General features: G+C 34.6%; 3 protein-coding genes across 8 annotated transcripts in view; 2 read left to right on the top strand and 1 right to left on the bottom strand.

Annotated features, from left to right (window-relative positions):
* Window positions 1-22526, top strand: part of LOC134840457 (adenylate kinase isoenzyme 6-like) — a 478618-nt gene that overhangs the window by 243296 nt on the left and 212796 nt on the right. The gene's annotated exons all lie outside the window — the stretch shown is intronic.
* Window positions 1-22526, bottom strand: part of LOC134840454 (calmodulin-lysine N-methyltransferase-like) — a 525993-nt gene that overhangs the window by 347874 nt on the left and 155593 nt on the right. The gene's annotated exons all lie outside the window — the stretch shown is intronic.
* The window catches only part of LOC134839350 (protocadherin Fat 1-like), a 216854-nt gene that overhangs the window by 153533 nt on the left and 40795 nt on the right, over window positions 1-22526 (top strand). For all 6 annotated transcript variants that reach the window (XM_063854866.1, XM_063854865.1, XM_063854868.1 and 3 more), the window contains exons 9-18: window positions 3381-3558; window positions 3942-4142; window positions 13576-13673; window positions 13994-15430; window positions 15802-15985; window positions 16172-16393; window positions 16964-17182; window positions 19402-19549; window positions 20040-20305; window positions 20604-21133. In XM_063854866.1, the coding sequence (XP_063710936.1) occupies window positions 3381-3558; window positions 3942-4142; window positions 13576-13673; window positions 13994-15430; window positions 15802-15985; window positions 16172-16393; window positions 16964-17182; window positions 19402-19549; window positions 20040-20305; window positions 20604-21133 (3483 nt within the window). The remainder of the gene's footprint in view (window positions 1-3380; window positions 3559-3941; window positions 4143-13575; window positions 13674-13993; window positions 15431-15801; window positions 15986-16171; window positions 16394-16963; window positions 17183-19401; window positions 19550-20039; window positions 20306-20603; window positions 21134-22526) is intronic.

Below are 22526 nucleotides of genomic sequence, written 5' to 3'. Positions count from 1 at the left end.
CGTCTGCCCTTATACTTCAATAATACCTAGTTGATGTGCAAAAATGCACAGAATGATCTGACCAAATTGATTTAAAGCCAGAAACTCAAAAAATCTTCTTTTAATTGAAAAAATATATAAACATTTTAATGGCAATATGTCTACTTTTTGTTAGTTTTCTTTTGCTAAAGGGCTATAGAACTAAGTGAAAAATGCAAGAACGAGCGGTAACTATATTTAAATTAATTTAAAAAATAGCGTTTTATTTCTTGTAGAACTAAACTTCGGGGGTCAGCCTATCATCTAAATTTTGTAATTAGTCTGAAAAGCGAAACAAAAAATCAAAGCAGTTTTCCTCGACACTGAGAGAACATTTCTGAGAGTTATCTAGATTCCGTAACACGGCCAATAAGAGTTTTTTTATGATACTACACTTGATGATCTACGAGTTAGAGCTAAGTCAGTCAAAATTGGATGGAAATGATTGAAAAAAGGACCCTACACCATAGATCCTTCCCACACTTTGAGACTGTTCGGAACAATAACAAAACATTAATATTCAAAACAAAAAATCTATTTTTGAGAACAATATTCATTAAATCTTTTAATTTTGTCTTCTATCAATTGACAAGCAGATAAAACATAAGCTAGTAAGCATTATTGCGACCATTCTCCGAGTTTGTCAGAATAATATGATCAAAGTTGTTTGAAGAAATAAAATTTTCGAAAAAATTTTAACTTTTTTAAATTTGGTACCCAATAATTCAAATTTTGTGTGAAGATAAAACGTAATCTACAGATTCACTTTATGTCTTCCATATGAGGTGAGGTGAATGGATGAAATTGAATAGTGAAAAGAGAAAAACAAAATTGTTCTTACTAATTTTTTAAACGATTCTTGAGAAAATTTTAAAAAGTGAGATATATCCAAAACTAGAATGCCCTAATTTCTTGGCATTAATCATGTGTAATATGTAAAAAATGGAAAGGATATAATAGGTAGTGTCACCTAGCGTAATGTTTAGACCAAATATTTTGCCTCATTTCAATTTAGATTAATTTCCAGACCCTTATACTTCTCAAAAAAAGTCGCAGATTAGATATCATCTGAATTCTGCATTAGCAAATCTGCATTTTAAAGGTCCGTTCTTTTTAAAGTTTAATTCTTGTGTTGGTTGCAACTACGGTTTGATATATTACACTTTTTTCTTTTTTTTTCTTTCAATTTATTTTGTCTCGGCTTGTGACCACATATTGTTCAGCTTATTGAGCGGGGAAAAATCATGCGTGTGTATGTTTGAGAGTACCTAAAGTTTTTTTTAGTTTTTAGTTTTTTTTATGAAAAGTTTGTTTTTGGCTCAACGGCTTTGTTACTTTGTAAGTGTTGTTCCGATGCTCATTTAAAACTCAACTGTTTTACTTAGCGTTTCTTCTGAAAATGAACTTAATTGAGTACAAATCGAGACAAACTTAGGAAAAGTTTCGTGAATCTATTTTTTTTTGATTTTTTGCAAAAGTTATCGACTTGCGTCTTTTGTCCTATCGGATGGTGTGCCATCATGCGTCTGTGCTGCGTCGTAAGTTGCGCGAAGCTCCGTTTTGCTAATATATTTAAACTTGTGTCAGCTGGGTTGTGTCAGCTAGTGTATTGCTACCGTGTACTGAACAGTTTTCTCATAATCAACTTTCTTCACAGACTTCAGCACGTGATATAAGTTGCTTGCAGTACATGTGCTTTCAACGGTTTGTTGTTCCGACTTCCGAGGAAAATGCGGAATATCTATGCTTGGTGTGTTTTTTTATTCTGTCAATTTTTGACTTGTTAACAAAGCGTTTTTGACAGAAATTTTTTATGCCATCTGAGACATATTGTTATCCTAAGCTCAAATTCAAAAAAAAAATTTCACCTGTGATCTTTTTTGGTAAAGTTACAGACGTTTGAAAATTGCTAATTTGGCCAATTTGGGATAATTAAAGTTCAATATATTGCGTACTTATGACACTCGTAAGAAGCATTAATGCGTTCTAAATTGAATTAAGGCTAGCAATTTAATCCTAATATCACAATTCGAGACGCTCAACACACCCTTAGTTTTTTACACAGCGTGTGGGGGGATAAAATGAAGAAAAATTGAAAAAAAATTAATCTTTTTTTTTTCAATTAATCTTTTTTTTTTTCAGTTATTTTGTCAATTATTCAACCAAAAAAAAAATTTAATTGGCCTTAAGTGCAGTCGGAACATTCACGGCTTTGCCCTGATCAATGATCAGACTTGTTAGCATCACTGGGGATTCTTTAGTAGTGTTTTTCTTTATATATGCGAGGTAAAAGTGCTTTAATCAAAAATTTGTTATTTTTGCCAATTTTCCATTTTTTTCGCTTTCTGTTCTGTATTTGCACGCCCATTAAGCTAACGAATTGCTTACTCTCATGCTGTTTATTGAGGTTTAAGCTTTTTGTACTTTTTTAAAGCTGAAATTCATCAAACATAAAGTTGTTTTTCGGCGAAATTTGTTGGCCTTAATGCTCACTATTTTTTTAAATTAGTTACTGAGTTTAGTTGTGTGCGTTTAGTTTACACAATGTGTGCGTCGAGTTCACACTATAAGAATACATTTTTAATTGTGTCTAAATTTTCCAGAAAAGTTTCAAGAAATGCAATTTTTTTTATTCTTGTTCTTGATTGGCTTTTCTACAGTTTTTTCAAGGTCATTGATTCTCAGTTGCTATAGCCGTTGTTTCATCTGTTTTGAGCATATCAATTTCAGTCTACTTATTAGTCTATTAGTGTCTCTCTCTCTCTCTCTCTCTCTCTCTCTCTGTCTCTGTCTCTGTCTCTCTCTCTCTCTCTCTCTCTCTCTCTCTCTCTCTCTCTCTCTCTCTCTCTCTCTCTCTCTCTCTGTGTGTGTGTGTGTGTGTGTGTGCGCGCGTGCGTGCGTATGTATGTGCGCGTGTGTGTGCGTGTGTTTGTGTGCGCGGGTGTGTGTGTGTTAATGTTTTGTGACTGCTATACGCGATGAACGTGGTAAAGTGTGCTCCCTCTTTAAGATGTCAACGGTTTGTGTTTAATTCGGTAGTTTGGTTTTTTGCAAATCTTAGTTGATTTTCCAGTTTTTTTGAATGTTGTGTTTTAAGTGTTTCAAAATTGCTCTTTGATTTTTTGAAGTTTCGCATGTGCGAAGCTTTGCTTCGCTTCTGCTGAAAAAAAAAGTAGTTTTGGACATTCATTTTGCATATGTAACAGCAATCATCTAAAGCCTAAAAGAAGCATAGTATTTTTTCTAATGTCGCTGTTTTTCTTGCTTTTTTTGGGTCACAAAGGCGAAGTGTAGAATTCATTTAAACATTATTTTATCTGGTCTGGGTCATCGTTAGGTTTAAATGTTCATTGTTTTTTTAGCTTACAGCCACAGATAGAGACTGTTCGAGTCAGGTTCAGTTCGAGCTGGATGCCTGTCTCACTCCCCATAGTGAAGGCCACTTTGTCATCTCTGTCTCTGGCGATGTAGTGCTGGCTCTCCCTCTGGACCACGAGACTACCAGGCAACACATTCTCCGAGTCAGAGCCATGGACACAGGTAGAAATGAGCGACGCAATTTTTTCGTTTGCGAAATAGAGATACTATTTCAGGGTAAAGCGAAAACTATAGTTCATGCGTACTGACTCTGGAAGAATATTTTTTCAATGGTGGTAGTTTATGATTTTTTTTTGCGCTGAGATGATACAAACTTCATCCGACGCAAAATTGACAAGCGGAGGAGCTACTGCTGCGTGAGGATTTTGAGCCGAATGGCGGAGTTCGAATCCCTTTATACTTTTTAAATCTCAAAGCATTTTTAAATTTCAAGTTTTTGCGAAGCCTTGCAAAGTTTTTAAATCAAGATGAACCATTTTAATCTAATTATTACAACTGTTCCACAATTATGGTTTCTAAACGTTGATAAATGTCGTTTTTTTCAGGTGGTGTGCCAGAGAAGGCTGACTATGCTTACGTCACAATCGAGGTGAGTGACAGGAGTGACAATGCGCCCGTGTTTGTGACGTCACAATATGACGTCAGAGTGTTCGACACGAGTGCTGTGGGCTCTGTGGTGACTCATGTGACAGCCATAGACAGGGACAGGGGCTACAGTGGAGTGGTCACGTACACTTGTGATAAATGTGAGTCATCTATGCCCCCCTTCCTATAGAGGTAGTTCTTAACGAGACCTGTGATTTTTTGACATTTTGAACAGTTCATAATACCAATAACAACTCGCTTGCTAAAAATTGCTGAAAAAAAAGAAATCTATATATGGTTAATTTCTAGAATATCTCTAAAGTTTTTCGAATATACCACCGACTGTTCGATGAAACTTTTGCAAGTTTCAGCTGCATTCTTATCAAGAATTTGGTCATTTTTTTATGCCGCTGTGATTAATTTTGACTGCAAGAGAGCCTGGCAATATTTCATGCCCTAAAATTTGAAAAATCATGTCGCTACCAATTTGGGGGGCAAATGCTCTCTACTTTTTTAATGGCACTTACATTGGTTTTCCTTCGCGGATAAATACTTTTTAAAGTGAACTTGAACGTTTATCGCAGCCTTTAAATGTCATAAAAGGTACTTGGAAACTGTCGGAATTGACCGATCTGTCACTCAAATGCCATACATCCGCTCTCAATGACAAAATGTTCCTTTCAATCAATTTTCGATTTGACTCTACCGACCAATTTAATTCACTTTTGCAAAACATAAATTCAAAATGCGTCTCTTGCTGTGAAACCATTCAACTGAAATCCCCTCGTGCATTTGAGAAGATATTATATCTTTACTTTGCAGTCTGTAAAATGGAGACTAAAAATAAAACTATGTGACCAAATTATATTTCTGAAAAAACATGCTCATATCTTTGGTGATTCTCCGACTCTGGGTGAATAATGCACAAATGGCGAGACCTGAAATAACTGCAGATTGAATGTTTTTGAAAGAAAGATGTGATTGTCATTGGCACACCTAAGTGGCGTTCCTGAAAAATCTGGAAATCGGTAATCTTGATTTCATGTACATCAAATTTAATTCCAATGAACTAGATTCGATCGATTTGTAATAAAAATTGAATTTTGAACAGATATGCCTGAAAAAGATAGTGATTCAATTTCAGAGCATAAACTACAAAGATATTCACACATTTATGAAGAGCCAACATACGACCTGTTTGGCTTTTGATCTAACCGCTGCTTTGTTACTGATTATAACCAAAATATGCTACCTCGCACTGAAAAACCAAACTCTAATCTACGTAGGCGAATCACCAAGTTTTCGGAGCGGTATAATTGTTTTTATTAAGCTTGCGGTTAGCAAGCGTTATCAAACCGGAGTATAGACCTTTTTTCGGGTTAACAACTAGTTTAACACATAATCGTTTGAATCAGTTAGCACATCTGTTCTGATTGCAACTGAACAGAATGCCTGTCAACAGATTTTTTTGAGCATGTCTGCTTTTTAAATGGCCATTCGATTCGATTTTTAATTGTTAGTTGTAAATCAACTCTTGTTTTTCGTATAACTTAGGAATTTTTTTGGCTCAAAATTTTTTATAGTTCAATTTGTATTTTTTTTGGCTCACCAGTCGTCTACCCAAGCTTTGTCTGCTCTATATCCGCTTAATTATTTTTGTTTTTAATGCTTGCTTAACACTGGTAGTTGTTTTTTTTTCAGTTTTTCCTTTATTTTACCCGTATTCCAGGCAAACGTTAAAAAAATCAAGTTCAGAATTCGGAAAGCCCTGAAAGCGAATCCATGATTTAACAATAAAATCCGGCGGAGCATATGGCGTAATTGCATTATACCTAAAAGATAATTATATATTCAGACTATTCCTGTCCTTTGTAAAACCTGTCATGTTTATTCCACTACCCTATACTTATTGTTCGTTTTCAATAAGGTGTGGGCGGTGTTATTTTATAAAAGCTGAATAGCAATCTATACTATCAGAAATAATGTCTGCATGGATTGGATCTAGATGATTTATTCGAACCGGAAATTGAAAATCTACTTTTTCATGTCAGAATTCCGATTAGTGATTACCATTTTATACGTGCCAAAAAGACACCTCCTGTCGCAAAATTTTAAAGACATGATGGAACCCCCTTCTCTTATTTTTTTTCTGGATCATCCAGATAGAAAAATTTAATTACAAACCAGTCGCCTCAAGGTGAATAATTTTTTCCACTTCAAAAATTTTCAACACTGACAGCTTTTTGTTCACTTTTCAATCAAAAATACCCAATTCTGAGTCATTTGCAGCGCCTTATTCATTATGTAACCTACGCATTTCCTTACGTAACTTAGCGTAACTTTGCAGGATTGCATAACTCAGTTACCTAACCTGTTGATAAAAAAGATAACTGGGCCTTTTCAATTAGATGTATAGTATTCTTAATGCGATCTTAATCCTACACACCTTTGACCGAAATTAAAGTGTTCACATGTCAATACTGTTTTCATGCTTATTAAAAAGCTGCTTTTATAATTTTTTATGGCAAAATTGCAAAATGAACTTGCAAGTAACTAAAAATGATTTTTAAATGCAATATGCATAATTTTGGACAACAGCGTGGAAATTGTGGAGTGAATTATAGAAGGAAATTGTCCTTTAAGGAACTATAAATGTTTTATTACTTAGCAAATTGCTTATTTTTTTGTTTTTAATATTTTTTATGCTTTTCGCCTAATTTGATTAATTTAAACAGCCGCGTTTACAAAAGCTAAGCTCATTCTTAAACTAGGCAACCGTAAAAACGACGATAAACTGCTTCATCATATTAAAAACTTGAGAATTTTTAATATAATAACCTTGCTGGTAATAAAAATATAAGAATAACCGCATGATATCAGTTTTCGTGTGTAGATCGGTATAAGCGTGACTGAGAATGCACCAAAGTTGGCCACTTAAGCTGTCTGTTAAAGTTTGCAGTCATTATTACGTGAACATGAAGTCTACTATTCAAATCTGATGTTTCAGTTTTTCATGTGCTGACCTCAGTTAAATTAAACCGCCTTGGGTTGAAAAAGTAGACAGTAGTAAATTTAATTTGCAAACTTTGCTTCATTTTCATTTACATTTTCCCGCGAGCCATGCATTGGGAAAAACTGACACTAGAACTGCAGTTCGTGTTTTTTCGGCCATTTTAAAAATCCAGTTCACCAAAAACATGCTTTATTTTTAAAAAAGAATAGCCGGTTGCTGTACAAATATCACAGAATGTTCCGACCACTTTGATTTAAGAGAAGAAATTCTACAATAAAGCATTTAAAAAATTGAAAAAAATAGCAAAAGAAAATTGTTCCAAATTGATTTTAATGCATAGTTCCTTTACAGCCTTTATAATAAGGGTAAGAAAAAACTAGATATTGCCAGTTTTTGGGCGAGTAGCGCAGAATCTTCCGATCACACTAAATTCAGAAAATATTTTCAACAATAAAGCGAATGTTTAAAAACAAGTTGAAAAAATGGACATTTTTGCTAAGTTATAGAATTCATTTTTGGTCCAATATCCCAGTTAATTTTTTCCAAAGAGATGGATTGACTAAAGTGAGAAAATGCTAGAATGAACTTTAATAAAAGAAAAATTGGTAGTAGAGTTAAGTTTATTGGCGGTCAGCTTGTATTCATAAGGCCATTTTTTTTTTAATACTGAGACAACTTCTATGAGTATTTAAATCCGAATCACAGCCACACCGAAAAAAGACACTGTGGTTTTTTTCTCTAGACATTTTTCGAGGGAATTTTTATATCATCCAAAGGCATTGTTTAATTTAGCTGAAATGTAAAAAGATTATTCATCTACTGTTTTTTTCTCAAAATAATTTTTTTGTTAAGATATAGGGGTTTAAAGGTTGCCAATTTGGGATGGATAATTGACGCGCGATATATTTCGTGCTATTAACGCTTAAGTGGAGATTTAACCCGTCTTAGAAATAGTTTTTAATGAAATTTAGGCATCCTGCTTGGTCTATTTGATACTATTTCTTACTGTAAAACATATAATTGTGTGTGGGGGATTGTTTTCAAAAAATCTCAAAAAAAAAAGAAATTTTTTCTTTTCTGAAATTTTCTTTATTTTTTTTGTAAGAGTGAGCACGACTGTAAAAGTTAGCACACCCTAAAAAGCAGTAGTAACATTCAGGTCTTCGCCCTGGCACGAGCTGTCTTTTTGCTCCTCTTTTTGAAAAAATTCGGAAGATTTTAACTTGGGTTGGTCCCTGAGTTCAAATATAAAAAAGCTATTTTTCTTCGATTCTTTTCTACACGTTTGGGGTTTGAAAATTGCTAATTTATTTATGCTCTGGACTAAATTTTGCGCGCTGTCAAGATTTTGTTTATGATCGCAAAAGCCTAACGCGGTTTATTTATGCGTGGCGAGTTATCCCGCACTACTAAATCGTTTCAAATCAAATTGATGCAAGCTAATTACGTTTTATTCAAGATTTTATTTTTAATATTTGATACTATCCAAAATTTATGGTTTTTTATATTTTCTACACCAAAGATTATCAAAGGGAATTTGAGACATTTAGGGTTTTGCCCTGATATACGAGCACTCTTGTCTTAGTTTATGGTAGTTTGGAATTTTTCAATATTGACTAATTATTTCTCTCTTTATAACCATTCATCTGTATTAGCCACCGCGTCAGAAGCAAACTAATCCGCGCTCGAAACTTTTCCAAATTCAATTGAGGCATGCAATTTTGGGTCTATAAAAAACTTGATCAATAACATTGTTGGTCACTTTCTAGATTTTTTTTTTTCATTTTTTGTTAGGGCATTTTTTTCTTGATATTAAGAGTAGTTGGGGCATTTAGGGTTTTCTTTGATACGAGGAGTTTTATGGCTCCGATTTTCGAAGAAACTGATGGAATATTTGTGATTGTGGTGTTTTTTTTCTCTAACAATTTTTTATTTATTTATTTTTTGAAATCTTTATGATTTTTTTAAAGTGAAGATTTTTATTTAATCAATGGTTTCATAGAGATAAAAAAACAAAAGTTTGAACAAATTAATTACTATCTGGAAGTATCATCGTTGGATCTACAGTCTGTTTTCAAGTGTAGCCGTGCCAATTTTTTAACATGAAGTGAAAACTCGCTCAATTTAAACTATTCGGCTACAGCGACGAATTTACAAATGCACATTATGACGAGTGACGCTTTTCTTAAGTATTTTGCTACACACCCGCTAAGGAATGAGTAACAAAAACATAAACCTATTACACCAATTAAGACGCTCAAATAAACTATAAAAATTATATCATAGTTTTATGGACTTTTAGCTGTTTATGGGACTCGAAGATCCTGATTTAGGCCCAGTTTTATATTTTGTGTACCTGCGGCTAAAACAAGTGTTTTGGTTCCCTTTATTGGCCTAGATCGTTACAGTTTGACAAGTCTGACACAACTTAGCTTCATTGACCCACTTTGTGCCTCGATAATGTTTCCGCAAATGGCATGTGCGAGAATTAGCCAGACGCCGTTGAGTCTTCTCTTATCAAACTGCGATCATCATTAATAAAACCGGTTGATCTGTCTACCTTAACCAGAATAATCTGGTCCGGCTAACTGGATTTGATACTTCCCGTGTAAATATCATGAAAATGCCAACCATACGCTTCTCAACTTGAGCTTGTTTTGTCAGTGTCAAAATTAGAAACCAATATTATACATACCAATTTAGTCGTTCAAAGAGTTAATCTCGAAATATTGAAATGATTTTGAGATTGTTTTTTTAACATTGTCTGACCGAAATGGCAAATTTGTTTGACAGTCTTTATATTAAACAGGAGCTAAGGGTATGAAGTTCCAAATTTACTTCATGTGTAGGAGAGTAACTTCTGATATCGAGCGGTTAAATCCCTCTTAAACCATCTTGATCAAGTTTGCCTTCGCCCATCGCCTCAAATACAAATCTAGAGGGTTTAACTCGTGATTTGTAGTCTAAATCCGATCGCCGCCTGGAAACTTGACTCACTGTACGTTTAATTCAATTTGAGAAACATTTATCTGGCCAAGAGTTGGAGATTTGATAGGACAAGTATGTGTTTTTACAATTACTCAAAACTTGCACTTAATATTTCACGTGGGTTTATGAAGTGTTTGGCGTACACATGCTGTAATCCTAACTTGTAAATGCAAATATGTTAATCTGGGTTTGGCTTTCAAATTTAACTTGAGAGATGGTTTTTATTCATGCTTTCTGGCTGAGCTACGAATGGTTTTGGTTGTCAAATAATCTTGTGCGATTTTTTAAGTTGACGCTGCAAGTGTGAAAAAGTACCACTAAATTAATTGAAATTGAACCAATTTTTAAAGCCAGCATGATCTAATAGAAATTCAAATTCAGATCAAAGGAATTCTATTTCCTTGCTGTAGAAGTTATTGTTTCGATCATTGAAAATGGGAAATGACTTTGTCTCCGTGTGTGTTCTTGTTTTTTTTTGTTTTGACCGCAAAATAGGTGCCACAAATAGTCATCAGAATGGGTCGATTGATAAATTATATTGAAGCTTTACAGTAGTGAGTCGAACTAATCGTAAAAATTTTTGAAAAAAGTTTTCTCAATGTTGAGAAAAACCGATCAGAAAATTTTGATTTTCAGCCTTATTTCGAGTGCAGTGAACAAAAAATGTATTTAAACGTAATTCTAGTTATTTTTTATTAATACTTTACTTTATATTATTTCTTATTCTTGCTGTTTTACACCGAATTCAAAGATTTTTACCTTTAAATTTAACAATAAATTGAGCAAAAATGAAAAAGAGCATTTTTTTTACCCTTGCGATAAGCAACGGTATTGCAACCGGGTTTTTTTCCGTAATTTTTTTGCTCACAAAATGGTACACATTTAGAAAGAAGTTTGAAATGATAATTTTACAAATCTGCAGCTTAAATATGCAGCGCACTTGTTTTGCCGGTGTAGAGATTTCATTGTAGACGGTAGATGCAAATCTTTTTGTATGATTTTTACTGGAATTATTTCGGCTGTTTTTCAGCTTATAAAGTGTCGGCTCTAAATCTCTCGGCTTATTCGCACATGTTTTTGTTTCTATATATTTTTTCGTTTTTGAGATAGTTATAAATTTGACAATTTCGTTTTGAATTTTTAAAATCACTTCCCCGACCCCCTTATAAAAATCTTTTTGAAAGCTTGAAAAAATATTCGAATTTTTTAATCGAACTTTTTAAAATTCATTAACTTTTCAATAACGCTTTGTATTTTGAAAAATTAATCCTCGATTGTTCTTGAGCGTTTTGCTGTTCTAATCGTATTTTTGGTAAAAAGTTATTAAAGTAATGAGGTTATACGCAAATGTTTTTGATAAAATTTCAAATAGTTTTTTCGTCAAGTGATTTTGAATATTGGTTTGAGTGCTTTCGGGCCTATTTATTTTTGTAGAAAGACCTAAATTTAGAAGGGTTTAATTGCTATCGCAAAAAAAATATCTTTAAAATTGTTTAATTATAATTTGCTCGTAATTTTTTCTTTCTTTCTTCAGAATTTTTTCTTTTGTATGTTTGTTTCATTTACTCTAAATGTTTTCCTTTTGTTCTGTTTAGTGTTTTTTTTAAATTTTCATTGCAATTTCCATCATAATAATGTAATTTATATTTTTCATCTCTATTTCCTCCAAGATTTTCTGCTAGTGAAAAAAAATGAAATAGAAGACAGTTCTTTCAGCAGCATTTTTCTTTTGGATATTTTTTTCTCGTTTTTGTTTCATCTTCATTTCTAGCAATCTGTCATCCAAATCTTTATGATATATTTGAATTTTATTTGCAAATGGATTTACAAATTGCCGAACAAAGCATTAATAAGTTTCTTTGCATATTCTGCTTTTCAAAAATCGACTTTTTGTGTACACTTTTTTCTTGTCCTCATAATATTTGAAAGTTTATATTTGCAAATCAATTGAATTTGATGGCTCGTCAAACTTTCGAACAAAAATCCATAAATTATTTTCATTTTCTGCTTTTTAAAAGTCTCATTTTTCGACTTTTTATGAACATTTTTCTCAGTTCAACGAGCGTCTGCCCAAAGTTTGTCTTTCTATATACCGGTTGATTTTTTAAAATTAATCTAAAGCTGGCAAATGTGTTTTACCACGGATTTTATTAAATCAAAATGAGTTTCATTTGAAACAAGCAAACGAAGTTTTTGAACGTTGTTTTTGACGTTTTTTTTCTTTCAATTTTTAGAATTCGGTGGCTTTCTGTATCACAAGTAGCGCGAAATTTAGCCTCGCCTATGTGTAAATTTTGTCCTCGTTTTTTTGGATAAGGGTAGATGCAACGTTTTGTCCTTTTTGCACTGCAACCGGCTATCGTTGTTACCGTTGTAGTGAACAAGCTAGCTATTCAACTCGGAGTATCGACTTTTTTGGGTTAACAATTTAACGAACTGAAATCACTGAATCTTTTGCACGGAGTACTTTAATAGTATATCAAAATCCAGGTAATTTTTGGTCCCTTTTGTGTGGATTTAACGCCTTTGCTTCAGACAATAAAGGTAATGCGTTTGATTCTTTTCAAAATGATTTTTTGGGAGAAATTTAGTTATTGGGCTATTGTTTGTCTGCTGTTTTTTTTCGACGTATATTCCTTATTATGCAATTTGATTTTGGTTGAAGCAAGTTTTGATAGGAATGAAAGGCGTTTCGTTTGCTCCTTTAATTTGTAAATTTGTCACCATAGAGTCAGTAGCGTTAATGGAAAAATAGAGTTTGATGTTTTTGTGTGTTTAAGGAGGGGGGAATTTTTGAGTTGCAAAGTTTCATAGCTAAAAATATTTCTGGATAATTTTGTTTTCTGTTCAACAATCGTCTACCCAAGTTTTGCCGGCTGTGGTGGCGATTGAGAACTTTGTTCTTAGCCGTGTTTCTCAAAATAGTTTTCGCAAAATGAACATCATTTGAGACAAATTATGAGGTTTTTATAGATATAGTTTTTTTTAAAAAGATTTTTTCAATTTAGTGGCCTCCGCCTCAGTTTCTACATTTCATTTGCATCGCAAGTGGTGCGAAGCTCTGCTTCGCTTCTGTAGAACGAATATTAGAATGGGGAATTTTTTCTACTTATTTAATCCAATAGTAATTAATCCAATTTTTAATCCATCCATGTGAATGTCAGAACAACCCAATGGGACAAAAGCTCTCAAATACTAATAAATCTTAAATTGATTGCTGAGTTGTTTGTCAGAAATAATTTCCTGGAACACATTACATGGAATAATGATCTGTGACTAGAGGCGAATTGCATAATTTTTTGAGGAATTACGTGCTGCAAAAAGGCTTCTCTTTAGATGAAAGCTTCCCCAAAAGTGAAGAATTTCTCAAAAGTGAATAGCTATTTATGATTCGAGGGCATATTAGAGTCTTTCTGGTGTTTAAGGAGAGCTCGGAATGTTAATTTGGTCGACTTCTGAAAAAATAGTTCTGAAAATAACATGTATTCCTCACATGTATTCTTCTACTTATTGAAGCCAAATCTGTATGCTTAAGTTCAGTTTTGTCGTAACTTGTTGGACTCTGATTAAAATGGTTTGTTTGTCTGTTCTAGCTAGTAACAATTACTTTGATGTGCGACCGGAGACTGGGGAGGTGACTCTGACTGTGGAGCTGAATCAGACAATGGTTGGGAACACGTACCAGTTGCAGGTCAGTCGTCAAGGCTTCCTTATTCTTTTTCGGATTTAGAGAGGATTTTTCTCAGTTTTTAAGGACGTTTTGAATACGGGAGGAACTTTTCCTACTATGAAGTGACAGGTTTTCTACTATTCAATGTCTAATTTTCAACTATTCAATGTCCATAAATTTAAACTTGTACTATCGTTTAATTTTCGACGCCCGAATTTCCTACCTATGAATTCATAGATTGTAATTGAAAATTTTTGTGGGAAACTTGGAATATGATCTTTTGTATAACTTGTGCTATAAAAGAATTGTGTATAATTCATTGAGCATTAATTTCTTAACAGATTTATGCCTTCGACGAACCAGATCCCGATAAACCAGACAAGAAGCGAAGAAGATCCGAGGAACCCGCAATCGTTACCATCACTGTCGTAACAGGCGAACACTCTCCTCCCCTTTTTCAGAAAAGCGAATACGAAGTGAGCATCAAAGAGAACCAACCTTTCAGCTCGTTTGTCTTTCTCGTGCCTGTTATCTGCCATTCGACGGTTCGGTTTGCTATCGTCGGCGGAGATCCCGATGAAATGTTCGATATCAACCCGAGCACCGGTGCTATTTCGGTCAAACAAAATCTAGATTTCGAAGTGAAAAGATCTTACAAGCTTGAAATCGAAGCTACAAACGCCGCCGGTTTGAAAGCGTACACGTTTGTTAAGATTAGTTTAATAGACGTGAACGATAATCATCCGAAGTTTGAACGAACGTTCTTTCATGGAACTGTAAGCGAAGGCATACCGGAAGGTTCTGTGATTCTCAGTTCCCAGGAACAAACGAAAATTCTTCTTGTCAAAGCTTTAGACAAAGATTCGGGAAATAATGGGCGGATTAAATTCGAGATTCTTGATGAGCAAGCAAAGAAAAACTTCACAATAGACGCTAACACTGGAAGTTTGAGAACCAAAACTGTGCTTGATTTCGAAGAAAAACAGTTTTTCACCTTCAAAGTTTCAGCTCATAATTTAGGGAACCCGCCTTTGTTTACCTTAAGCGACGCTATAGTAAACATAACGATAACTGACAAAAATGATTGTCCACCTAAGTTTGAACTGCCTGCGTATTCAGTAGTTCTCTACCAACCGACTTTTGATGGTGTAATTGTGGCTCAACCAAAAGCGGTGGATCGCGACAGTCCTGCAATGACCAAGTTTGAGTATTCAATTGTGAACAGCAATGCGGATGATAACCTGTTCACTATAAATCCCGAAACAGGCGTCATTACTGCGTCAGCAAGCAGGAGCATGCGTCGCAGTTACTCGTTGACCGTGCAAGTTCTGGATTTTCCCGTCGAACCTTTGTCAGCTTTGGTGACTGTTCATGTAACTGTCCAAGAAGCGCTTGGAAACTACCTTTTGCAGAAGTCTCATTACAACGCAACTATTAAAGAAAACACAACAATTATACAATCTGTGACGCGACTTTTGGTGAAAGAGAAATACGAAAAGAATACCAAGTTATTCCGGCTGAGAAATAACGTTGACTTATTTTCAATTGGGCTATCTAACGGGCTAATTAGTACAAAAGATGGTAAAATTTTTGACCGTGAGAAGAAGTCTTCCTACTTTTTGCAAGTGGAAATGCGAATGATAGGTGTGACTCATCGAGCTTTGATTCTCGTTCAAGTGAAAGTTCTGGACGTTAATGACAACAAGCCGGAGTTTGTCAGGCTACCATACAGATTTGGGGTCAAAGCGGGGTCGCCAAAATCAACTTTGATTGGACAGGTAAGCTTTCAGTTTCCGCAAATTTGCTCCCTATTTAAATTTTTGAGATAAGTTTTGATTAAAAACTACTAACTGACTTAATTCGTAAAGCGAAGGGTGATCACTTCTACTTTACTTTGCATATAATTATGGTTTCGAATAGTGTTTTCAGACAACCCCCTTTTTGATTTTCCATTAGCAAGCATTACCTCTCAATAGATTTGTATTTGCAAAAAGACACAAAACATGCAAATACAGGAAAAATGTGTTTTTTTTTAAATTTTTTTCGAAGTTCTTACCACGGATCGTGGTGAGCCTTTTAGACTGAGGAGCAGAGGCAGTAGCCACCTCAACCTCTTTCGCACCCAATAGGTGACCCTATATCCCTTTAGGTAACTGCGTTGGACCGTGACGAGGGTGAGAATGCGGTAGTGTTCTACAGAGTGGAGAGGAACTTCATCTCTCTGTTCGAAGTTGACCTCAAAGACGGATCCCTCTACACCAGAGACCTCATACCGTCAAATCAACTGCAGACCAACCTGCATCAGGTCATAGTCGTCGAAGCATGGAACAAAAGTGAGTCATATAACTTAATTTTATCAACAATTGGTATCTAAACAACGGTCAAGAAGTCCGATATCATTGAATTTCGTTAGACTTTTTTCATTAGAAGCAGAACAACCCTTTGTATGTTTTTGAGCCTTTGTTCGTGATCAAACCTGCAATAAAATGTGAAATATTTCTCTTTCTGTTTATTTTCAGACAACGACTCAATGCGTTCTTCAGTGAACGTGACAATTGAGTTCATGCCGCAAGAGGCGCCCATGTTCACGCAGAGTGAAATTACGGTGAGAGTGCCCGAGAACACTGCACTGGGTGCACAGATAGCACAGCTGGAAGCAGTGAGTGCGGATGCTTCTAGAATATTCTACACGATAGAACAGGGCGACAGAGATCAGCAATTTGACATCAACTTCCTCACGGGTAAGTCATTCAGATTTTTGTTTAGAACCATTTGTTTTCGGGCGAATGGCTCAACTACAGAACCTCACGAATTTGTATTAAGGAACAGTTATTGGAAACGCTCTTCGTCGTGAACCAAAAATCAAGATGTGATGCTCAAAAAAGCGATTACTAAATAGTTTTCAAGTGGATATATAATCTCATTGTTGTAGTTTTTTTAGACCTTGCATATTACCTGAATTTCTGATAACCATATTCGAAAATCAGTTGTTACATTTTTGTGAGGCACTGTACGAGCTGTTTAGCTCTTTAGGGAGAAGTGTTGATATGCCCCTGCTTATGAACTTCATTTTTACTAGGCTCAAAATTGACGCCTCTCCCGCTGAGAATGAGCGTGGTTCAGATTTTAAAACTGATAAAAGATCTCTACTTCATCCTCATTGAAAAATTGGAGAAAATTGATGACTATGTTCATATTTCGCTCATGTCATGCCTAACTGTTAAAGTTCTCCTTTATGGGGTTGGATATTTTTTGTAAGGCAGCAAGGGGGGAATAGTTAAATTGATACGAGTTTCCATCTTCATTCGTAGGTTGGGTCTCGATTACTTCCAAACTGGACTACGAAGAGGGGCCCCAGAAGTACACTTTGATAGTGCGTGCATGGGACAGCAAAGTGAGTCATGTCTTCTCCAATGCGAGACTGAATGTGATCGTGGAGGACTCCAACGATTCCCCTCCCGTATTCTCCCACCCCGTCTACAGAGCCTCTATCTCGGAAGGGGCGGCGCCAGGGACATTCGTAGTTGAAGGTTAGAGACGCATCTATGCTGATGTGAAAAACCTAACTTGAACAGAGCCAGATTATTCTCATTAAAACGCAAATATCTATAATCTGAAGTGCTTCGAAAAGTTTATCAAAATAACTTATTTTTTTGTCAAAAATTATGGTAGTTGCAAGTGTTGTTCATTTTAATTTCAGGGGGACTTGAAACTTGATACAGTTATTTGTTTAAATAAAATTAATGTTTTTTTTTTCGCCTCAACTGGTTCCTGCTCAAAGCTTGTCGTCTTTGTTTCCGCTTTGTAAATTTTGTTCTTTGTTCTGTTGCTAATTAACCTTGCGATACGCAAGGGTTTTGCAATCGGGTACTATACTTTTTTTTCTCGTAAATAATTTTGTTCGAAGGACTCATTTCATCTCCTGGACTCCTTCATCTTCTGACATTGTAATTTAAGTAGTAATTAGGTAAAGACCGTTTCAGGTTTCATTATTTTTTCAAAAATAGTTCTCAATTTTTTTTTGGGTTCGATGTTTTCGTCCTAGCTTCTATCGGTGATTCATTTTCCGTTTTTCTTAAACGCTATTTTTTTTATCTATTAGGGCTTTTATTGGCTTATTTTCTAGAGCATGTGTTTTGTTCAAGTTCGAACAGCTTTTTACTATAACTAAAAGCTCAGTAATTTGTCTGATTTTGGGTTATTTCATTTTTTAATAAATTTTTCATTGTTTCTTTTTCATGTCTTTTTGAAATGTTCAAACAGCTTCCATTTATGTTGTATCGGCTCAGTCAACATATATTGCATAATTTTGAGGGCAAATATATTCGCATGCGATTATGTGTTTCAGATGGGATGGGTCGTAAGATTTTTTAAAACTATGAAGTTTTTCATGACAACAGTTTCGTTTTCGGCTCAAACAGGTTTCGACCCGAAATTTGTTGCCGCTCGGTAATCTGTTTTCAATTTTTTCAAACTGTTTATGAATTTTTATTCTATACAACTATGGAGTTTTGTAGCTGTTTCTTTTTCAAGTTTTGAAGATTTATTTTCAAATAATTTTTAAACTTCTTGTCAGAAATTTTTTAAGTAGTTTTTTCAACTTCATTTTTCAGAATTTTTTGCATCCCCGGAATAGTCAAATGTTTGATTTTTGACCGGTTTTTGAATTTTTTTATTTTTCTCGAAAAATAACTTCCAAATCTGAGATTGTGGTTTCAGTAGAGATAAAGAGCACTGGAAAGCCCCCTGCATTAGTGGCCTCTCACAACTTTTTTCTACACACTATGTTACCGCCCTTGGAAATGTCAAATGATTGATTTTTTGACCGTTTTTTTTTTCAAAACTCTTTGAATTTTCTCGAAAATTACCCTCCCATATCCGAGATTTTGGGTTTATCGATAACTATCCTGACAAATTTGATATCATTAGTTAAATCGAAATAACAGATTGGTGAAAGCCCAGCTTTATAATTGGCTGCGCTAATTTTCTTAGGAACAATTTATGGCCTTCAAACAAGTCTGACTTTGACCGTTTTGTGGAAACTTTTTGACTATACTCGAAAACTATCGTACCAATTCTTATGTTAAGTGGTGAATCGCGAAACCTGATTTCGCGAGGATTTTCTACTTAGCGGCCATGAATTGTTTTTTTGCTGAAAAAGTTATACATTTCGGAAAGTCAAAAAACTTTTGACCGTCTTTTAAAACTTTTTGAATTTTGTTTTTTAGAAACTACCTTATCAAATCCGAGACGAAAAGTTCAATCGAAAAAACCGGCTAAGAAATTTTGCTGCAGAAGTGGCGACTCCTCATTTTTTCGCAAGAGAAATGTTATGTATTTGGGAAAACTCAACATCTCAAAAATTTTAATTTTTCTCACTTATTTTAGTAGAGAAAGAACTTAAGTTTTGTGCTAAGTCCAATTTCTGAAATAGTGCATGTTGTCTTTTATCGAGACATAGGAAATTTTTTGTTCACCTTGTTTTTTTTTCAACGTTTTTCTTTTTTTTTTGACGTTTTATGTTTTGTTTTATGTTTGTGTTGTATCGCAAGTTGTGCGAAGCTCCGCTTAGCTTCTGTATTATACTTATAGTGATATGATAAATATAATTTACGATTGGCTTACTTAAAGACTTATTTTTGTCCTTATCTTATTATTGAATCTGTTGAAGGCGAATGACGTACAAAGACGCCACTCCAACCTTCTTTGTTTGGCCTGACCCTTTTTGATATTATGTGTTTTTTTTCAGTGGTGGCACGTGATGCTGACAGTGGTGATAATGCAGCTCTGCAGTACATCATCATCGCCAGTGCGGAGGGATCTCAGAACTTCCAGATAGACGAACAGTCTGGAGTCATCACCACCAAACGACATCTGGACAGAGAAAAGATATCCGAGTTAGTCATGAATGATTTTAAATGATAGTTTTATAGTCAGGGGACAATAGCTGTTCTCAGCAAATTGTCTGATAATATTTAGTACTCGTCGGGGATATATTTTAGAATATCGGTTGTTTCAAGAAAACTTCGTATAATCAAGAAGCGTTCATCGAGGTTTGGCTCATGCAGAGGGGAAAGGAAACGCCAAGCATAGAAACATAGTCAAAGATACAACGAGATAATTTTAAAAATGAAATGGAAGTTAGAAAAAAGAGGCCTCAAAATTATCTTTAATTTGAAAAAAGAATATCTAGCGCTCACCGGCTCAAATGGGGTGTTTAGTTAATAGGTTCGATATTTTTGGATCTGAATAATTTTTTCAGTTTGTTTTAGGGGCGGTAGTTCATTTCTAGGTACAATAGAAGAGGGATGGGCGTTTTTTTGATTAAAAAATCATGAAAATATGCTGCTAGTTAAAATAGAATTTACCAATTGTAAATACTCACAGATACTCGCTCCTGGTGCAAGTACACGACACCAAACACTTCGACGTCACCACAGTTGTCATCACAGTGAACGACATCAACGACTGCACCCCCCAATTCTACCACAGTCACTACAGTCTCAACTTCGATGAGTCAGAGGGGGGACCACGTCCCTTCTGTCTGGGCAAAGTGGAGGCGTATGATCTGGACATAGTGAATAGAGACTCTGTGTTCTATGAGATCAAAAGTGGCAATGAGCAGAATTTGTTCCATGTCGAGAAGAATAAAGGTAATTGTTTTAAGCTTCTGAGATTTGAGTCAGAATTTTTGAGGAGAAAGTTTAATGGAGCCTTTGTAGAGCAAAAATATGATATTTGGGCCGATAATTTGGAAAAATTCATCATTTTCGTGAACTTGTTAAATACCACATACAAAGCCGTCTTAAAATAATTTTTCTAGATACTTAAAACAATACTTCTGTTATAACATTGCGAATGTGCGAATGTTTTTCCCTTTCCTATTCATATCCTCTATTTTGACTGAAATATAATTTCTTCAAGTTTACAAATTTGACATTTTATTTTCAGGACTGCTGTACATCGACAATTCAGACAACATCGAGTTGGAACCGTTTTACAATTTAACAGTAACTGCCTCGGACACAGTTCATACTAAACTCGCTCCTGTCTCAGTTCGAGTCACAACTATCAACCGACACGCACCCAGATTTTCCCACCAGGAGTACTACATGAACCAAGATATAGTCGAACACTCCGAGTACCATATAAGAAACTCGTTTCTCACGGTTAAAGCTTACGACAACGATAAGGGCATATGCTCTGAGATAACGTATTCACTCATAGGCGACAAGGTTGCAAAGACGTACAGAATCGACCCGAAAACAGGCGAGATGTTCTTGAGAGTCCCTATTGATAGAGAAGATCCGGAGTTGGACACTGTGGTGAGAATCATGGCTTCAGACGGAATGGGTCGACATGCGTTCGCCAAAGTGAACATAGGAGTCAAGGATATTAATGATCAAGTGCCACAGTTCGAAAGGGCAGCTTACCATGCTCTGTTGAACAATCCTTTACCGATTGGACATAATGTCATTCAGGTAAATGAGCATTTACTAAGGCGCGATCGTAGATGCTATATAGGTGTTTCATTGATGTTTTTGAGATTCATGAACGTAGTTAATAGTCTTATATAGGTATTGGTGATTTGTTTTTCTTTGTTTTTTTTTTCAGGAAAAGTCTTAAGACTTGTTGACGCTCTTAAAATTTGTTGATATTTCACGGTTTGACTTTTGATTTTTTTTCAAGTTCACTTCATTTCCTTTGGTAAAGGCAAGGCAAACTCAACTACAGAACAACAAAATTTTAATGTTCACGATAAATGTATTTTAATTTGCAGAATTTGCAGCGGAATAAAGAGTTAACCTTTTGATCCAGTTTTCTCAAGTTGGGTTAATTTTATCAAAAAAGGTTCAATCATAAATTGAAATTCAAGGAGCCTTAAGGTCACATTTTTTCTCTGAAATTCGCAAGTTGAAGTTTTTTTAAAATCAGTCAGTGTTTTTTCTGTTTCCTTGCTTTTATGACGCTTTTCCAACTGTCTGTTGGTTATGTTTTTAATAAGTATGGTAAACATTGTTACATCGTAAACTTTGATTTTTTCTCTGCTTTAAGTAATGCATAGACTTTCAGCCTTGGTTGTCGGCTTTAATTCTTTCTGTTTATTTACCTGCTTTTTTGAAATTAATTTCATAGCTGTTTTGTTTGAGATTGATACAATTTTTCTGGGATTTTTTTTCGAAGTTTCAAAGTAGACCGCACAAACCTTCTTTTGGCATTTTAATAAGCATTTTAAAAATTTTTGTCAGTGTTGTTTTGCCTTTTTCAGTTCGTTTCACTGAATTAAATTCGAAACCTTTTTCACTCTTTGTTCAGCAACTTTTTGTCTTACATAGATCTTTTTGCAAATATTTGAGTCCATGATTTTTTGCGCATTTTAAAAAAAAAATTTTATGCTTTATTTTTCGTCTTCAACAATCTATTTTTTAATGTTCGTTTCATTACTTTGCAGCATATTTTGTTTCAACGCGGATAATTATCTTGAATGACAGACTGGAGTTAAGCAAGTCTGAAGTATCCTACAATAATATCAAATGATCAGTTTCTGTAATTTTTAAAGGTTTTGATTTTTTCCTTGATGTTATTTCTTTTTGAACCCCAGATTTTATTCATTTTGTTTTTGGGTTCTTTATTTTTCAGAAAAATTGAAGGGTGTACTTTTTTATTCATTTCATTAGCTTTCGTTCAACTATACGTTTCGTTGTTTCATTTTTGTCCGATCGAAACGTTCATTTTTAGGTTCGACAGTTGTTATTGTTATTAGCTTCATCGTTTATCAAACTAATCGTTTTTTTCTGATTTCGTTTTTTACTTAGTTCTCGTTTTCTCCTTTTTAGTTTTCATTTTTTCGACATTCTCTATTACCCTCCACTT

This window comes from Symsagittifera roscoffensis, chromosome 2 (genome assembly GCF_963678635.1).
Source record: "Symsagittifera roscoffensis chromosome 2, txSymRosc1.1, whole genome shotgun sequence".
NCBI lineage: Eukaryota > Metazoa > Xenacoelomorpha > Acoela > Convolutidae > Symsagittifera > Symsagittifera roscoffensis.
This window is presented reverse-complemented; position numbering and strand designations above follow the sequence as displayed.